Raw genomic sequence first — 17,489 nt, 5'->3', positions numbered from 1 at the left:
ACACACTGCTTGGAGAGGTGGGGGCAGCCCCATGCGTCTTGAACCCATATCCATCCTGGGTAGTAAAAGCTGTCTGAGGGGGACTGCCCAGTTGACCAGTGGGGTTGTAGATGCTTCTGTAAGGGAGGGCTGTGTCCCCACCCCTCTTCTCAAAGCTGTGGTAAGGCCTCTGTTGAAAAAGCGATCACAGCATCTCACCACCCTAGCAAATTATCTGCCAGTCTCCAATATTCCTCTTTTGGGTTCAAGTGACCACTTGGCACAAAGCGTAGTGTGGCCCTTGGCCAGTCCTCTCTTGCTCACTCGCTCTCACCCTAAGTTGCTTCTCAGGGGAATGTGAGGATCAAATGGGCAGGTGCCCTGAATTCCTTGGAGGAAAGGTGGGATAAAAATTTGGGCTATCACATTTAATTGGTTACACGGTTAGATTAATATATTAAGACACTTGATATATTTACGTGTGTATATACACATAAATATATATACTTGACTAATAAGGTGCCCTTATTAATTGGGAAACAGATTTAAGAATATTTTTAAATAAAATCTTTTAAATAAGATCTCTGCAGATAGCAACTGCATCCACTGAAGAGGCATTCCCTCTCACCCCTCATGAAGAGAGAAAGTAATGTTAAAAACTAATACAGACACTTTCCCCGCCCTTTCCTACAGCATCGGCCAGCAGCTCACTAGCCAATAGTGCCATCCCTGAGAAGGAGCGGCAGAACATCGCAGAGAGGCTGCTGCGGGTGATGTGTGCCGACCTGGGGACGCTGAGCGTAGTGAGTGGCAAAGAATTCCTCAAGCTGGCGCAGACCCTTGTTGACAGCGGCGCCCGTTACGGTGCCTTCTCGGTCACTGAAATCCTCGGCAACTTCAACACGCTGGCCCTCAAGCATTTGCCCCGGATGTACAACCAGGTGAAGGTGAAGGTGACCTGTGCCCTTGGTAGCAACGCCTGCCTGGGGATTGGGGTCACCTGCCACTCGCAGAGCGTTGGTCCCGATTCGTGCTACATCCTGACGGCCTACCAGGCAGAAGGCAACAGCATCAAGAGCTACGTCCTGGGCATCAAGGGAGTGGACGTCCGCGACAGCGGGGACCTGGTCCACCACTGGGTGCAGAATGTGCTGTCCGAGTTTGTGATGCCGGAGATCCGGACGGTGTACGTGACGGACTGCAAAGTGAACTCCTCCGCCTTCTCCAAGGCGGGCATGTGCTTGCGCTGCTCGGCATGTGCCTTGAGCTCGGTTGTGCAGAGCGTGCTCAACAAGCGGACCCTGCAGGCACGCAGCATGCATGAGGTCACGGAGCTGCTCAACGTCTGCGAGGACCTGGCAGGCTCAGCGGGGATCTCGAAGGAGACCTTTGGCTCCCTGGAGGAGATGTCGCCCCCGCCCTGCTGGAACTCCGTCACAGACTCCCTGCTGCTGGTCCACGAGCGCTACGAGCAGATCTGTGAGTTCTACAGCCGGGCCAGGAAGACAAGCCTCATCCAGAACCTCAACAAGCACCTGCTGAGCAACCTGGCAGCCATCTTGGCCCCCGTGAAGCAAGCCGTCGTCGAGCTGAGCAGCGAGAGCCGGCCCACCCTGCAGCTGGTGCTGCCCACATACGTGAAGCTGGAGAAGCTCTTCACCTCCAAGGCCAATGACGCGGGCATTGTCAGCAAGCTGTGCCACCTTTTCTTGGAAGCGCTGAAGGAGAACTTCAAGGTCCACTCGGCGCACAAGGTGGCCATGATCCTGGACCCTCAGCAGAAGCTGCGCCCAGTCCCGCCATACCAGCACGAGGAGATCATTGGCAAGGTGTGCGAGTTGATCAATGAGGTGAAGGAGTCTTGGGCAGAGGAGCCAGAGTTTGAGCCTTCCCCCAAAAAGCCACGGACGTCGAGCGAGAGCTCGCCGACTCAGGAGGAAGACCGTTCCGGTAAAAACGAAGTCTATGACTACCTGCAGGAGCCCCTCTTCCAAGCGCCCCCTGACCTCTTTCAGTACTGGTCCTGTGTGACACAGAAGCATACCAAGCTCGCCAAGCTGGCCTTCTGGCTCCTGGCGGTGCCTGCCGTGGGAGCCAGGAGCAATTGTGTAAATATGTGTGAACAAGCGCTCTTAATCAAGAGGCGGCGGCTGCTGAGTCCGGAGGATATGAACAAACTCATGTTCTTGAAGTCCAACATGCTTTAAAACTCGGGGTGGGGGTGGGAGAGGGGTGGGGGGTGGGAACTGGCAGGGAAACGATGTCCCTCCAAAACAAGCCCCCACCACTCACAAAACACTGTTCCAAACCAAGGATCCAATTTAAGTTCTAAACACTGTGGACCTCATTCTGAACGCCCTGGGAAACAAAAAAGTGCTTTTTATAGATATATAGATATATATTAATATGTATATAAAAAGCTACATTTGAAGGGAATATGCTGGGGGTGTGCAAGGATCTCTGCTAGGGATGCAACTCCTTTCTCTAGTGTGTGAACTTGACAAAACGTACTGATATTTTTCATGAGTGCAGACCGATGGGATGCGTACATTCTGATGTCTTCAGGCAGCTCAGTTTCTCACTTGACTTGAATGGTGGTTTTTATTATTATTATTATCCTTTTTTAAAATATTCTCTCTCTCCTTCCTTCCCCCTCCACCCTTCTGTTTTACCTGCCCCCTTTCCTGGGCCCTCTTGCCAGGGACAATCAACCCTGCCTTCTGCAGCCCCTGATCCACACTGGACTTTGCTCCTGAGAGTAAACTGTATGCCACAAGCGCATTTTCATCTTGGCCTTCAGAATCTAAAATGTTGCAAGTTTGCAGGCAGCTGTGTTTCAGAAACACCAGTGTCTCTTAGAAATCAGAAACAGAGACTTGAAGGATTTTTTAAAATAAGCATTTTTGTTTTGTTTTCGTTGTTTTTTTTCCAAGAGAAATCCCTTTTTATGCCTGTTGGTCTGTCTGTCTCTTGTCTTTGAGTTTGATAATGAGTGACCTTTACCTTTCTAAAAAAAGGGGGGATGATTTAGCCCTGAGAATGTATTGCAGCAAAGAGTGTCTGTAACTACTCTGGGCTCTTTTGTAGGTTTTACCCCTCCACACCTTGCCCGCTGTTCCCTCCCCTCCCTCATCTTGTCAGGATCCATGGCAGGCTCTCTCCACTCCTTGTGTCTCGCAGATGGCCGCCATTTGGTCTTGAGCATGTGGACTCCACCCTCACGACACAGAGGGGCCTTGTGGGAAGGGGCTCCTGGGCTTCTTGCTCACAGGGAACGTGATTCCAGTGGTGAAACCTTGTCAGGAATCTTACCATTGAGCTGCCCTCACAGCAGCACCTTCCTCCTTATGACCTCCAAGAAACACGTTGCAACGTAAGAACTTTTACTTCTGTATTCCTATACAATATCCACATTCAAAGCAATAGTTGACCTCAAGGCCGTTGTTCTTCAAGCAAACCCATTCCTGGCTTCCCTCTTCCTGGGGAGGTGGCAGAAGGGAAGGTGAGCATGGTGGCCCGAGAGCCCTCACCTGGGAGAGGCCGCGTGGGCAGGTGGTTCGGTCCTGCCAGCTAGCTCCAGCGGTCTCCCTTTATGCTGCGTGTGGCTGTTTCGCAGCATGCGGCCACAATTCTGGCAAGGCAGCTCAAAGCTCATGGCTGTTGCTGGAACGTCATGGCGGGGGTGGTTTGGAGTGGTCCTTGGCTCTCTGCAGCCAGGCAGGGGGTGCTCTGGGTATTGTGTTTAGTTTTGAAAGATGACCAGCTATTGGCTCTAGCGCAGGGGCAGGCAACACCGTGCCTGCGGGCACCACTGTGCCCCCCATACACCTTCCTTGGTACCCACCAAGACCCCTTGCTCCTCCCCATTTTATGTTAAGATATTTTTAGATGTTCTTTCTGGCAGCTGGCATTGCTTCAAGGAGAAATGGGAACCTCTAGCTGCTGCCATTTTAACTTCCCAGGAAAGCCTCTGTGCGGGTGACTTGACCCTTGTGAGGAGCCCACCCATGGCAGCCATTTTAGAGCTGTGCCCAAGGACAGTGTTTTATATTTCCAAAAGTGCCCACAGGCCCAAAAGGTTGCCTACCTGTTCCTGAGGGCCTCGTGGCTTGATGCCAAGGTGTAGGCTCCTGCCCCCCAGAAGCATTCGAAGCCCAGAGTGCAAAGCCTGTCCTCCTCCCTGTTCGCCTCTCGCTGCAGTTCTCTCTCCTCCCTTCGCTGCACTGCCTGCAAGAAACGCCATCTGCCACAGGCAGACTGGTCCGCCCCCAGCTGGGGGGGGTGGCGTGAGGAGAAGGCAGAGAGGCCCCTCCGTGGGCCAGAGCTCCCTTTCCCCCTCGTGTGCCTGCCGCTGCTCCAGGAGCAGGAGCACCGCAGCGGTCACTCTCGCCACCCGTTCTGCGCGGCTAGCTTGGCCGTCGGCGGAGGTGCACAGAGCAGAGCCCTTCCCCGTGTATGGTGGGAGAGGGGTTGCCGTGTATCCTCTCCCCGCACCCCCTCAGGGCAGGAGCGGTTTGAAGGCGGTTTGGAAGTGGCTGGAAATGAGGCCTGCAGTGTTTGGGGCGAGGTGGAATGCTTCTGCATCTGCACTGGGGAACAGTCGCCACCCCCTGCAGCTGAGTGCGGCAGACTGAGCAGAGGCGGGTGGGGGCACCTTCCAGCACGGCATCTCATCCTTGGAGCGTCTTGGAGGACGTGGCGGTCAGCAGCTTCTGGTCGTGAAGCAAGCGGCATAGAGGCCGTTGCTGGGGAGCCAGAGCAGGAGAGGGCCGCGGGCCTCCTGCCCTGTGTGCTGGGTCCCTCCCCATGGGCTGTGTAGTGCTGCACCCGGGAGCGGGCGAGCTGCTGCCCCAGGCGTGTGCCAGCATCCTGGCGCACCGTGGTGGCTCTGCCCAGCAGAGGTGCCAGGACCCGCGGGGCTGCCAGTCTGCTGAGCAGCATTTCAATTCCAGCCAAGGCGCCACCAGGCTGGGCCACAGGGCCCCATCTGCCCATCATGGCCGCTGCCCCGTCAGAAGGGGGAGCTCTTTAAGGGCAGGAGCTTCTCGTGAAAGCGGCTTCCTTGCTTGCCCACCAAGGCAGTAGGAGAGCTTCCGCCCTGAAGAGCAGAAGGCCTTTGTGGGCTGTCTCAACAGCTCACAGCAACCAAGGATCTGCCCGCGTGGGGAACGTGTGTGAAGAGAGGTGGGAGCAGGCTGCTAGAGAACCAGTTTCGAGGTTGCACCTTTACAGGCCCTTAACCGTATCGGTTCTGAGGTCCAGTGTGCCATGCCCAATTGCTGTGGCTGTGGCAGCTTGAGTGGAACCAATTTCTGCTTCAGCCTTTCCCTAGCCAATAGCTATGTTGGCTGGGGATGATGGGAGTTGTAGGCCAACATATCTGGGGGACCCCAGGTGTGGGGAGGCGGTTCTACTGTGGGCAGGTTTCTGAAACCAGGGCAAAACCAGTCCCGCCCCCCCGCAAGCTCCTTCCAGCGGTGGCTTTGGGCAGAGCACAAGGAGAGGGACCCTCGGACTCATCTTAAAGACCACCCCCTTTGCCTTGCCTTCAGAGGCACCAGCAAGGAGTGATAGCTACAGATTGCGCTGAAGAATGACCTAGCCCACCAAGGCATCAGAGAGGCCAGGTTGGAGGGCTCCAATTTGGGGGGATGCCCCCCTCGCCCACACACTGCGGTGCACTCCATTCAGTAGGGCCTCCTAAGTCTGTGTAGCATTTTTAGGGGGCTGGAGGGGCTTCCGTGGGAAGGAAGGAGGGAAGTCCACTTCCCCAGGCGCGGCATAAATCTGGACCCAACCCACTGGCAATGGAGCATGGATGAGGCTAGGCTGTGATGTTTAATCACAGGGTTAGGACCACATGGCTGGCCCACGCAGCTGAGAACGATCCTCTCTCCACTGGACGCTGCACCGGGAGCCCCCCCCCCTTGCACCATGCGACTGCTTGACTGTATCAGCTGCCCTCCAGACCTGGCCCTGGTTCCCGGCAGCTTCAGAACAAATGCTGTGGCTGGCTGTGGGGGCGCGCCTCCGGAGCAGCTCTTGCCCTGCCATTCCACCCTGCGAGGAGAATGGGTGCAGCTCTTCTGCTCTTGTCCCGTTGCAGCTCAGCGCAAATATTTTGAGGCCCCATAGGGAGATTGGCCTCTGCAACCTGACCAGAGCTGGAGGGCAGCCATGAGGCTAACAGGGTTGAGGGCTACCGTGCCTTTGGAACACATTCAGGCGATTGGGTGCGTCAGTCTGCAGCTCAAGAAAATGGTTCCGAGCTGGAAGGAGGCATCCTGCATGGGTTCAGGTGATGCACAAATTGCAGCAGGCATTTGCCCGCGCCACACCCCCCCTTCTCTCGCCCATAGGAAGAAGCGCTTGGCCAGTGTTTTGTAAGTACTTAGTTGAAATGTTAAAAAAAACTTTGAGGAACATTTTTTGATTGGTTGGGGCACCTTTTTGAAAAAAACGACGAGGAATCAGATTTATTCACCTAAGCCATCAGCCCACTGACCGTTGCGTGGCCCCCGGGGCTGTGGCGGCGGTGTGGGATGGTGGATGACCAGCAGGATGCGTCGTCCTCCCGCATGCCAAAGGCCCCTCTAGCCAGCCTTCCCGCAAGAGGGCCCCGCTGCAGCCCCATGGGGGGAGGTGGTGAGGCGTGGTGCTAGGGCCAGTTCTTACTCCCCTGTGTCCATCTTGTGCTGAGGCCCAAGACCCCGCAGGGAGCGGGCGGCCACGCAGACCAGGAGCAGCAGCAGCACCGTCTCTGCACGGCCAGCCTCTGCTGAAGCAGCCCCTGGATGTCAGCTCTCGGCGGACGGCCTTGCCTGCCTCCACCACGACTAGCCCCGGAGCGCATCAAAGGTAGATGCTGGCCGCCTGGGCACGTGGCCCCTTCCCCTCCCTCGGCTGCTTCCCCTGCCCCCCGGGTGCCAGCTGTCTTGCAGAAAATGGGTTTGTTTGTCCTTGTGCCTTCAGCAGCCGCTTGAGTTCAGATGTTAGCAGCTGAAGCTTCAGGTGTGGAGATACAGCTTGTGTAGAGATGCTTTAAGGCATAGGAGCCAAAGTCTGCAAAAAAGTTGGCAACCCTGCCCTGCAGCCGCCACCCCTTCCTCCTCCTCCTCAGCTTGGGGGTGGGGGGAGGAAAGAGGAGCCTGCTTTTTGGAAGAACCAGTCGCCCGTCTCCCCCTGCAGAGACATGTGCATTACCTGCGTCACAGTTCAGTGTTCCAGGCAATACCAAGAGATGCACGAGGTTGCATCTCTCTACCTGAGAGAGTTACAGAAATCTAAACGGCATCTTTAAAGAAAAGATTACAGAAAAAAAGTTTAAAAAATATATACAAAAATATTTTTTAGGCCAGAGTTTTCTACAGGTATTAATGAATATTTTTCTTAATCCTTATAAGTTTTACTGTGTTTAATATTTCTTAATACCGGTAGCATTAATTTATACTTTTGTAGCGACACACTATTTTTATAAAAATGCCACCACTGGCTTGTCTTCATGATGGGGGGGGGGGGATTGTGTGAGGGCGCCTCCTGCTGAACCACGTACTGTATTTAAAAAGAGAAAAAAGTTATCTACTGTCACGCTTGCTGTGTGTTAATAAACAAGAAAGAAAGAAAAACTCTTGTTTGGAGTGTTCTGTGTTGGTGTTGACAACATTCACCACTAGTGTTTTCTTTCCTTCAAAGAAACATCACTGTGCATTCTCAGCCTTTGCAGGTCATGGGAGAGCAGAGGCTGCAGATGCAGACCAATGCACACTCATCCGGGAGCAAGCACCGCTGAACGCCGTTGGACTTACTTCTGAGTAACCCTGCATAGGAATATGCTTTCAATTTCAGAATACAAGTTCATAGTGCTTCAGAAGTTTGGCTGGCTTCTGTCAAGAAGAGATTTAGGCACCATATGGCCATTTTCATAATCTTTGCTGTTTCTAGCCAACCCTTTGGTATCTGGTTGGAGGTACTCAAAATCCAAGTAGACTCGGGGTACCTCCCACAGTGTGGCCCGGGGGGGGGGGGGAATGGCCCCCAGACCTCTGACAGTTGTCCCCCTCTGAAGTAGAGAGTCCTCAATTCCCCATGTGGCATAGAAACTAGCGCAGAGCTGTAAGGGCCCCCATATCTGCAGTTTGGTGGGATTCCTGAACAGATTCACAGCAATTCTTGACACTGAGCTTTCAGATTTGTTTTGTTGCTACACTTTAATTTGGGCTGAATAAGAGTTCAGGTGGCTGAGGGATAGGGCTCGAGTGTCATTGCTCCTCCCATAACTAGCAGAACCTGAATTACACAAAAAAGGAGAAATTTATGTCAAGCTTGGATAATGTATACAAACGTAATCCTCATTTTTCCCCCCAGAAAGACTTAACTTGGGCCAGAATTTGCCTGGGCTAGTGCAGAGCAGACACACCTCTGATCTGAAGTTCCCGTATAACAGGTGCAGAACCATCTTCACTTGAGTGGACTGACTGGGCAAGCATGTCAGGGGCCACATGCCCAGGGGCAGGGGGAACTGGCACGTGGCCCCCAAACTGATTGTCCAGTCCCCACTCACTCACCAACCTGTGTGTGTGTGTGTGTGTGTGTGTGTGTGTGTGTGTAACGAGCCCGTCTTAAGAGGCACAGACACACACAATGAGGCAGAGACCTGGAGGTACCATCATAAATGAGGCCCAGGATGGAGAGTCCAGGTAACATCTGCTTGTGACTTTACCATGTTTTCTTGCAGCTTCTTCCATCTTTTCCTGTAATGCAGAAAATCTATTAAGAAAAAGACAACAGCTGCACAGAGCCTTCTGCTTGCTAGCGCTAAGAGCCCTCTGTCTGGAAGCACCCACAAGAGGGGGCGTCGTTGTGGGGGCTGGATTTTACAAGGAAACTGCCTTTGGAAAACAGCATGTGTCTCCTTTGCCCATTTTCAGCCCTGGAAGCTTTAAGTCATCAAAGCAAAGAGCAAAATTACTTCTGACATTTATTTATTTAGCCACACAAGATACAAAAGACACACACAAATGTTTAAAAGTGTCCTTGGCAAGGCTAGAGCCAGCTGGCCTGAGACTCTATCCCCAGTGGCAGCTCTGGGTGTGCTCTGGTCTGAAGGCACCGGAGAGATCTTGCGGTCTCTGCCAGGATGGCAAGGAGGTGAGCTGGGTGCCTTCTCTACTTTCAGCTGGTGCAACACCCCGCACAGGTATTCACGGGTAGATAAAGCCACCCTACCAAATAAAAGCCCTCTGCCTGGCTCTAGCAAAAGAGGAGCGTTTTGAATGTTGGGGAGCAGCATATCCACAGGACTCTTGCTTAGAGGGACCAGAGAGACACTGTGCTCAAGAGGCAGTCCTGGGGGGAAATACAGTGCTTTGTCCACACACCCCCCATCCTGCAAAACCCATGGGGGTGCAAACACCCCTCCTCTGGAGGCATCTTTTGAGCACCTCTTGAACCAGGAGTTTGTTGAGTGCCCCTATTGAAACTTAAGAGCTTTGCCTCCATTGGCGCAGGAGAGTGTTGTAACACAGAGACTGCAGAGGCGCACCAGATCACCATCGCCCCATGGCGCTGCACTTGGAGTCCGAGGGGCACGTCTACAACTGCAAGTCATTAACGGTCACCTAGCAAAGACACTACCGCAAGAGCTTAAGTAAAGGAGCTGGTATGCGTTGCTCTCAGCAGCTGCAGGGGCAGCTTGCCAGGGAAGAAGCGCCGTGGCCCTGGAGCAGAACGCCTGCCCCACATGCCGCAAAAGGCTGGAAGTGCTTTGCGTTGTTGCACGGGCTCCAGGGCACGCATCCCAGTCCACAGCCACTCAGCCTAGGTTTTTTAACAGCATATGGGCAAAAGCCAAAATGGGTTGAGGGGCCAGACTGGGTTCCCCGAAAAGGTGCAGTGGTGCTACCCCTTGGGATCTCCTAGTGGTTTAAGCAAAGGGTGTGGGGAGAAGGAAAGCCCTTCTAGGAACAACAGGATTTGCACACCACCATCCAAGTTCCCGCACGGTCAAGTTAGGGCAGGGAGAGGGCGAGCCCGTGCGCGTGCTCCGTGTTCTGTCACTGCGCTTGTGAAAGCACCGTCCGCCTTTGCTTCAGCTGGCCAGCAACAGATCTTGCTCCCATGCAAAAAGCAATACAGCACTGCTTAAATGTCCCCCCCCCCATGCTGTGATCACCCCAAGCTAGAGGAAAGAGCACCAGTGGCGGGAGGGGGTCAGTCACCAGTCTAGACCATCCTTCTGGCTCGCACATCTCACGCTGCCCTTGCTGTAGAACTGGGAATACCAGCGCCGGTGCCTCTGGACAGCAGCGTCCTCTTTCACCAGCAGCGGCCTGGAGAGGTACTGCTTGTTGTTCCAGATCATAACATCCCGCTCAAACTGGGGGAGAAAGGGGGAAACTCAAGCACAGAAGACCAGGGCTATTGTGCAGCACACTTCCCCAAGGACCAAGCAACTAACATCCCAAGAACCGAGTATCAAGAAACAGTAAAACACACTATAAAAACCAGAACATGTTTACATGACGATATGTTTAACCATGGGGTTTTCTTGGCAAGAATACCGGAGTGGGTTGCCATTTCCTTCTCCAGTGGACCACATTTTGTCAGAACTCTCTGCCATGACCTGTCCGTCTTGGGTGGCCCTGCACAGCACAGCTTATGGCTTCACTGAGTTACGCAAGCCCCTTCGCCACAACAAGGCAGTGATCCATGAAGGGGATGAATATGAATATGAATGAATATGAACTTGAGCACACTCCGGGAGAGAGCGGAGGACAGGAAGGCCTGGTGTGCTCTGGTCCATGGGGTCACAAAGAGTCGGACACGACTGAACAACAACAACAACATGTTTAACCAGCTGGGGACGGGAAAACCGGCTCAGCCCTTCCTCTGCCTTCTGAGATTTCAATGGGAGTTCCCGCTTTCTCGCGCTTGTTTCTTTTTCTTCTTTTAAAAAGGATTTACAGGACGCTGGGGTTCACCCTCCAGGGCTCATGCTGTGGTTCCACAGCACTGGAGCATCCAGAGCCCTGTGAATGCTCAGTGCCTTTGGACTCCACAGTGCCTTTCCCAGGGGCCTGCAAGTGCAGGCACCCCACCCCACATGGATGAAGCAGGACTGAGGGGCCCCAGAAGGCGGAGCTGGTGTGCACACGCCTCCCCCCCCCCCCACGCTTAACAGAGCAACGCTGGGGAACTGGAAAGGGGCACCCTGGGCGTGGGGTGGGGCATGCGTTGACTTGCCGACTGCCCACTGCATGCAGGAAAACACCTGTCCAGACACATCCTGCCCCTCCACAACATGATGTCCGGCCACTGGCGCCCCAGAGACAGGTCTCCGCCTCCCTCACCTGGACACTTTCGGCCCACAGGATGAGCTTCGGAATCAAGGCCGGCACGTTCCTCTGGTAGTACATCTGGTGGACCACGTGCTGCAGAAGAGGCTCCACGGGCGTGACGGTGTGGATGATGACCCCGCGGCCCAGGAACGGGTGCTCGAGGGCCAGGAAGACCAACCCCGGCCCAACCTGGCACACATGTGGGACGGGGGTCACGGTCAGCCAGTGCCGACGAGGCCCCACGAGGGAAGAGCATGTGCATGCATTCCGCTGCGGGGACCGCCCTGTCCAGAGGCAGAACGACCCTCTGTAGCCGAAGGGGGCGCCGCGCGGTGACCCTACAAAGCTGCTGTGGCCCGAGTCGAACCATCGGCCCACTGAGCCCTTTACTGGCCCACAGGAGCTCTCCAGGTGCCCTGGCAGGAAAGCATCTGGCAAGAGATACGCTCAGCTGCAGACGCCGGGATGGAGCCTCTGCGGGCAAAGCTGGTGCTCGCCGCCCGGCAATGGGTCGTGGCAGGGTGCGACGGGGGAAATCCCATCGAACCGATGAGGTTGCCTGAGGCTGAGTCAAGCCATCGGTCCATCTGCCCCATAACCATCTCCCCAAACGGCAGCAGGGCAGCCCTCCAAACCAGGGACCCCCGGAGAGGGAGGCTGGGGTCGGGGCCCGTCTGCACGCAAAACAGACGCTGCTCCCACCGAGTTGCGGCCTTACGCCGAACAAGCCTTTTCGAGCAGCTGAGCTCCCCTTTCCCGCGTGCTTTTCTGGTCAGCCATCGGCGGCAGAGCCCTGCAACCAGGACAGCATACCTGCCTGGCTGAGACGGTCAGATCCAGCAAAGAGAAACGTTTGCCAAACACAGTTACACTATGGTGCACGTGCATGCAGGAACAGTGTGCGTGGGGCTCTGCCTCCGGGTGCCATTCTGCCTAGGAGAGAGAAGAGGAAATGCACAGGCAATGTCCCCTCGGGTTCTTGGGTCAAAGACCCCCCCACCCCCAAGAAAAAACAACAGGGGAATTAGCTGGTCTCTGGGGACACTGGGGTCTGGGAGCTGCCCAAGAGGCACCAGCCCTGCTTCTCAGCCCAAGCGCACCCCTCTGCAGGGAAAACAAAATGAGGCCAGACCTGCAGCTCTGGAGGGCCGGGGCACTGCTGAAGGGCCCCGGCATCCTCCTAGAAGTCTCCAAAGGAATTCAGAGCGGCCTTGCCACGCTACAGATCCCAGGACTCAGTGCAAGAGCGCCAGATGAGAGAAGCACATGGAGAAGCGAGAGCGCCAAGGCCCCTCCAGCCCAGGGTCATCCTCCTGCCCTGCACCAGCTCCCCCAGGTCTCAGGCCGAGACAGCGTGTGGGGCGGTCTCCCCATCGCCTGCTCCTGGAGGGGGACTCACTCGGGGACCTTTGGTGGGCGAAGCAGGGCTGCTGCCACAGAGCTACAGAGGCAGCTCTTCATACCAGCCCCCGGCCTCTTGGAGCGCTCTGCGGAGCTTTAGTTTTTAGCACCCTTCGACTGCTTCCTTCCCAGAATTCCGGTGTGAACCCTCCTTTGCTGCAAATCCTGTTCATCCTCACAGCCAGCTGAAACCAGTCTTGGCATGTGCAGCTCCAGTCCCACAATCAACCCTTGCTCCCCTGGCCAGAAGCACCCACTGGCTTCTTGTCCTGTCAGCCCTTAGATTAGCAAGGCCCCTGCCCCTTACACTGGCTTGCTTCCTGCTCTCAGCCATCACAGACTACGCATAAGAGTGCATCCATTTAAAGCCAATTCAACGGCGGTGGCTCGGGGCAGCCAGGAGGCTGCAGAAATGCCCAGGGTGGCTGGCCAGTCCCACTGCAGCCACGAGGGCAGATTCAGGACAACTCGCCGGCAGGCTGCACGTGTGGTGCCAGGGTCCCGGAAGAGCCCCGTTACCTGCCAGTGGTGCTTGAAGAACGCCCAGAGTGACGACTTGATGTAGCGCAGGTCCATTCCGCTTAGGATCGAGGGGCCGTGGAGGAAGGTGAGGTGGGCCATGTCAGCAGCGTTCTCCGGGATCTCCTGCCACCGCAGGGAAAGGGGTGTGTTTGTTACAAGGCTGCTGCCCGACCAGTCCCTGCCCAGCCCCGCTGTGAAAGACCCGTTCAGCTGCCCCTAGGGACTGGACCTGGGGCCAAGCGGGGGCTTCACCACCCAGCTGTGAGCTCTCCCCAGGCCAACAGGACGTCCCCAGTAATCCCAAGCAGCCTGAGGACAGATGAGGCAAGAGGAAGCAGGAGAGACAAAACCGCAGGGCAGGAACAAGGGGCCAACGGGAAGATACTGGGGCATCTGCGACCAAGGGGCATTCCAAGAAACCACTGCAGTCCACACCCAATACTTTCCCACCTGCAAGGACCACAGTTGCCTCATGCCCTGCACCAAACTGGCTCTTGGCCTAGCAAAGCCCAGAGACCACACAATGGCCTCTGGCCACCTCCCTCCCTGGCCACCATCCCCCATCTCCGCAGGTTTCTCCCACCACCCCAACCCCACAGTTAGTGCCCCAAGGAGCCAACTTAAGTCAACAAAGCGCCAGCTGCAGCCCAGCTCCTACCTCAATGTGCGCACTGACAAAGTGTTCGGTGATGCCGCGGAAGACCCATGTGTGGGACGAGATCTCCTCTTGCTCGGGAACCTGCCACGTGGGGCTGGCGCCATCACAGTGGTACCAGACAATGATCATGCCGCCAAGCTCACAGGAGGGCCAAACCTTGACCTTTGCGAAGTCGGGCGCTGGAAGAGGGAGCATGGGTGAGGCCCAGGCGGAAGAGGGCCCAGGCACTCCACAGCTGCGCAGTCCCGGAAGGCGCAGGGCGCACCAACAGCCCCTCATGACCACGCTGGCCCACAGCTTGAAATAACCTCATTACGTTGGCACAGATGTTTTCATTGAAAGAGAGCTGCGCTGCTTAACTGGGTTATCTACAAAATGGGGGGGGCTTTATTTTATTTAAAATATTTCTAGGCCGCCTTTCAGGGCGGGAGCCCCCCCAAGGCCACTCGCAACAATAAAATCCAATAGAATGCAAACAGATACTCTAATAAAACAGTAAAAATTCATTAAAATTGCTGGTGTTAAAACGTTTACCCTAGACAGTATTGAAAACCTACAACGTAGTTGCATCAACCAACCAGAACAGTCCAGTACAACAAAGTCAAGGGAAGCCTACCTAACAGCCCTCAAAGGTGGGCAAGTGAGAAATGTGGTGCATGTTATCCAGTGCCCATGTAAAAAATTCTATGCGGGCATCTCAGGCTCTCAAAAGGAGAATTGGGGAGAACCTTTGCAGTATCAGGAATAGCAGGATAGGCATCCCATGAGTCAGTCACTTTGCAGAATAGAAACAGACATTAAATCTGAGTTCCACAGTGGAAGAAGGGTGAGATATAAGCGGGATAAATAAAAATAAATTCTGACCAGTAGCCATGATAAACACAGATAATGGTAAGATCTTGAGCCGAAAGGAAATGTGAGACTTAAACCCTTGGCTCCACAAGGCCTCAATGAGGAGGAAGATATTTTTCCTCCTGTGTAACTAAGACCTTGCGTCAAGATACATGCCCCTCTAGGTAGCAATGCACCCTGTTTGTCCCTGGCATTTAATCATGAGAGATATGACTAATACCTGTGTAGTAGATTGATCATCTCTACTGTATGGTATAAAATGCCTTCAACCATCTTTTGACCTGCCTCTCCTCAGACGCATGAGACAGTCCTGACGGAGTTCTCCGAAGGCTTCTTAAAGAATTGTAAGGATACGCAGGCAATTTTTGCAATATGTATTGTATTATGCCATCTCTGTAATGTTCTAGATGACATACTAAACAAATGTATTATCTCTTTTTATAGCCTCTGAGGAAGTCCTTACTAATACATTGGGCCAAAACACATTGGGCTTCTTAAAGACTATTTCTTCAGCATCTTGAGAGTAGCTCTCTCTTTTTGGATCTACTGTGGATGCCTTCCAGTTCTCTCATACTTTCAAGTGAGAAGGGCATCTGTTACTGATCTTAAAGTGCAGGCAGGCTGATACGGGTGAAGACAAGTAATTTGGTCTCAAAGTATTACGGCTTTAAAAGGTCAAATCCGCACTTTAATCAGCACATGGTGGGGGCCCAGCCTGGCTTTTAGCCAACAGGAAAAGTGCCCCCAGTCAGACACCAGAGTTTTAAAGAAACCACGTCAGTGCTTAGACTGCAGGTGTCATGTGCCATCTAGAAAGGCTGGCAATCATCTCTCTCCAACAGGTGGAAGAAGATGTTGGATGACGCATGGCCAACATTTGCTTCTTGCTTCCCAGTGATGGGCTGTGACCAAAGGCCAGTTTAAGTGCCTGCCAAGATTCCAGCCCAGCTCCTAAACCCCAACAGCTCTCACATGGCAGGAACCGCATCCACACAGCCTCTAGATCCTCCTACGGGGAAATAGAATGGCAAAGCCAGTCACCTTTTTCCGCATATGGGATCCGGACACACTTGCCGTCCTCTCCGTGGAACTGCCAGCCGTGGAAGGGGCACTCAATGCAACTACCCACCACCTGGCCACCAACAGCAAGGTTGGCCCCAAGGTGTGGGCAGTAGGCCTCGACCACGTGGACTTTCCCATCTGAGCCCCGGAACACAGCAAATTGCTCCCCTGTAGTGTGGAGAAAGGGCGGAATTAGGCCAGCAGAAGTCGACGCGCGGATGGATTCGCTCCACTAAGGGACAGCTACTGCGCTGGTCTGAAGCGGCATCTGCGAGTCACGGGTGAGGAGCATCACTCTTCATCACATGCCCAGGGGAGCACGGGGGCAAAAAGCGCCCCCGCACACACGCGCGCTACTTGCGGGCCCCGATGCCGGCAGAGGCGGGGCACCCCGGCTTAAACGGCTCTCACGCGCAGACAGCCCCGTGGCCAGGGCGGGGGAGCGGCGGCCTCGCCAGCCCACGCTCCGCCGCTGAGCTCCAGCGCCCCTCCCGGCCCGCCAGCAGGGCCGGTCCCGCAGCGGGCTCGGCGCGGCGGCGAGGACGGGCGCCCGGGCCTTGGAGCAGCGCGGGGCAGCGCCCGAGGGGCGGAGCAGCCGCGCCGGCCGAGGCAGCGGCAGCCCCCAGGTGGCGCCCCGCCGCAACCGCGCGGAGGGCGCCCTCGCCCTGGGGGGCGCGCCTCGGCCCCAGGGACTGGCCGCCTGCCCGGGGGCCGCGGCGCCCGCAGCTAGAGGCTCCCGCTTTGCTCCAAAGCGATCCCAGCCGCCAGAAAGAAAACCGGGGAACGATTCGCAACAAAGATCGGGGGGAGTGGGGGTCCCCGGCGGGCCCCAAGGAAGGCGTATGGGGCGGGGGGCACAAGGGTGCCTTCAGGGCCGAGAGCACCAGACAGCGCTTTCCAGACCTGCCCCAAGGAAGCATCCCGGCCCTGCGGGGAAGGTCAGCCAGAGACTGGGCCGAGGTCTCTGACGGACTTCCCAGCTGGGGGGGGGGGGTACACGGGGAAGCCGCCTTGCGCCGGGTCAGACTGCCGTCCCCTCTAGCTCGGCACGATTCATTTATTATTCATTCATTCATTTCATTTCTATACCGCCCAATGGCCGAAGCTCTCTGGGCGGTTCACAAAAACTAAAACCAAACAGCACACAATAAAACAATTTAAAATATACAGAACATCAAAACCACAATATAACAATACAACCACAGTAAAACCTAGCAGCAGTGCAGGAGGTTAAAATACAGATTTAAAACAGCAAAGATAAAAATTTAGAAAGCTAAAATGCCTGGGAAAATAAAAAGGTCTTCACCTGGCGCCGAAAGGAGTACAATGTAGGCGCCAGGCGAACCTCACTAGGGAGCTCATTCCAGAGCCGGGGTGCCACAGCAGAAAAAGCCCTCCTCCTAGTAGCCACCCGCCTCACTTCCTTTGGCAGGGGCTCACGGAGAAGGGCCGCTGAGGATGAACTTAAGGTCCGGGCAGGCGCATATGGGAGGAGGCGATCCTTCAGGTAACCTGGCCCCAAGCCGTTCAGGGCTTTGAATGTTAACACCAGCACTTTGAATCGGGCCCGGAAATGGACTGGCAGCCAGTGCAGCTGGAGAAGTATTGCCTACGCTGACTGGAAGCAGTGGCTCTCCAGGGCTTCAGCTATGTCTGTTACCCTAAAAACAGACGAAGGT

General features: G+C 55.1%; 2 protein-coding genes across 29 annotated transcripts in view; one reads left to right on the top strand and one right to left on the bottom strand.

The window, feature by feature from the left end:
• ZNF618 (zinc finger protein 618) overlaps nucleotides 1–6,341 on the top strand; it is a 145,812-nt gene extending 139,471 nt beyond the window's left edge. For all 28 annotated transcript variants that reach the window (XM_084821481.1, XM_084821487.1, XM_084821478.1 and 25 more), the window contains one exon: nucleotides 673–6,341. In XM_084821481.1, coding sequence (XP_084677607.1) covers nucleotides 673–2,186 — 1,514 coding nt within the window. In that variant the 3' untranslated portion in view covers nucleotides 2,187–6,341. The remainder of the gene's footprint in view (nucleotides 1–672) is intronic.
• A 100-nt stretch (nucleotides 6,342–6,441) lies between these two features.
• LOC146335856 (cholesterol 7-desaturase nvd-like) overlaps nucleotides 6,442–17,489 on the bottom strand; it is a 28,244-nt gene continuing 17,196 nt past the window's right edge. Inside the window, exons 2-7 of the mRNA XM_084821502.1 lie at nucleotides 15,790–15,978; nucleotides 13,897–14,075; nucleotides 13,236–13,361; nucleotides 12,129–12,248; nucleotides 11,328–11,504; nucleotides 6,442–10,354 (exon numbers count right to left, since the gene is read on the bottom strand). Coding sequence (XP_084677628.1) covers nucleotides 10,193–10,354; nucleotides 11,328–11,504; nucleotides 12,129–12,248; nucleotides 13,236–13,361; nucleotides 13,897–14,075; nucleotides 15,790–15,978 — 953 coding nt within the window. The 3' untranslated portion in view covers nucleotides 6,442–10,192. The remainder of the gene's footprint in view (nucleotides 10,355–11,327; nucleotides 11,505–12,128; nucleotides 12,249–13,235; nucleotides 13,362–13,896; nucleotides 14,076–15,789; nucleotides 15,979–17,489) is intronic.

Source organism: Heloderma suspectum, chromosome 14 (assembly GCF_057233095.1).
Source record: "Heloderma suspectum isolate Gila_16-S chromosome 14, 16-S_ref, whole genome shotgun sequence".
Classification (NCBI taxonomy): Eukaryota; Metazoa; Chordata; class Lepidosauria; order Squamata; family Helodermatidae; genus Heloderma; species Heloderma suspectum.
The sequence above is the reverse complement of the archived record's forward strand: the minus strand, read 5'-3'. Positions and strand labels throughout refer to the sequence as shown.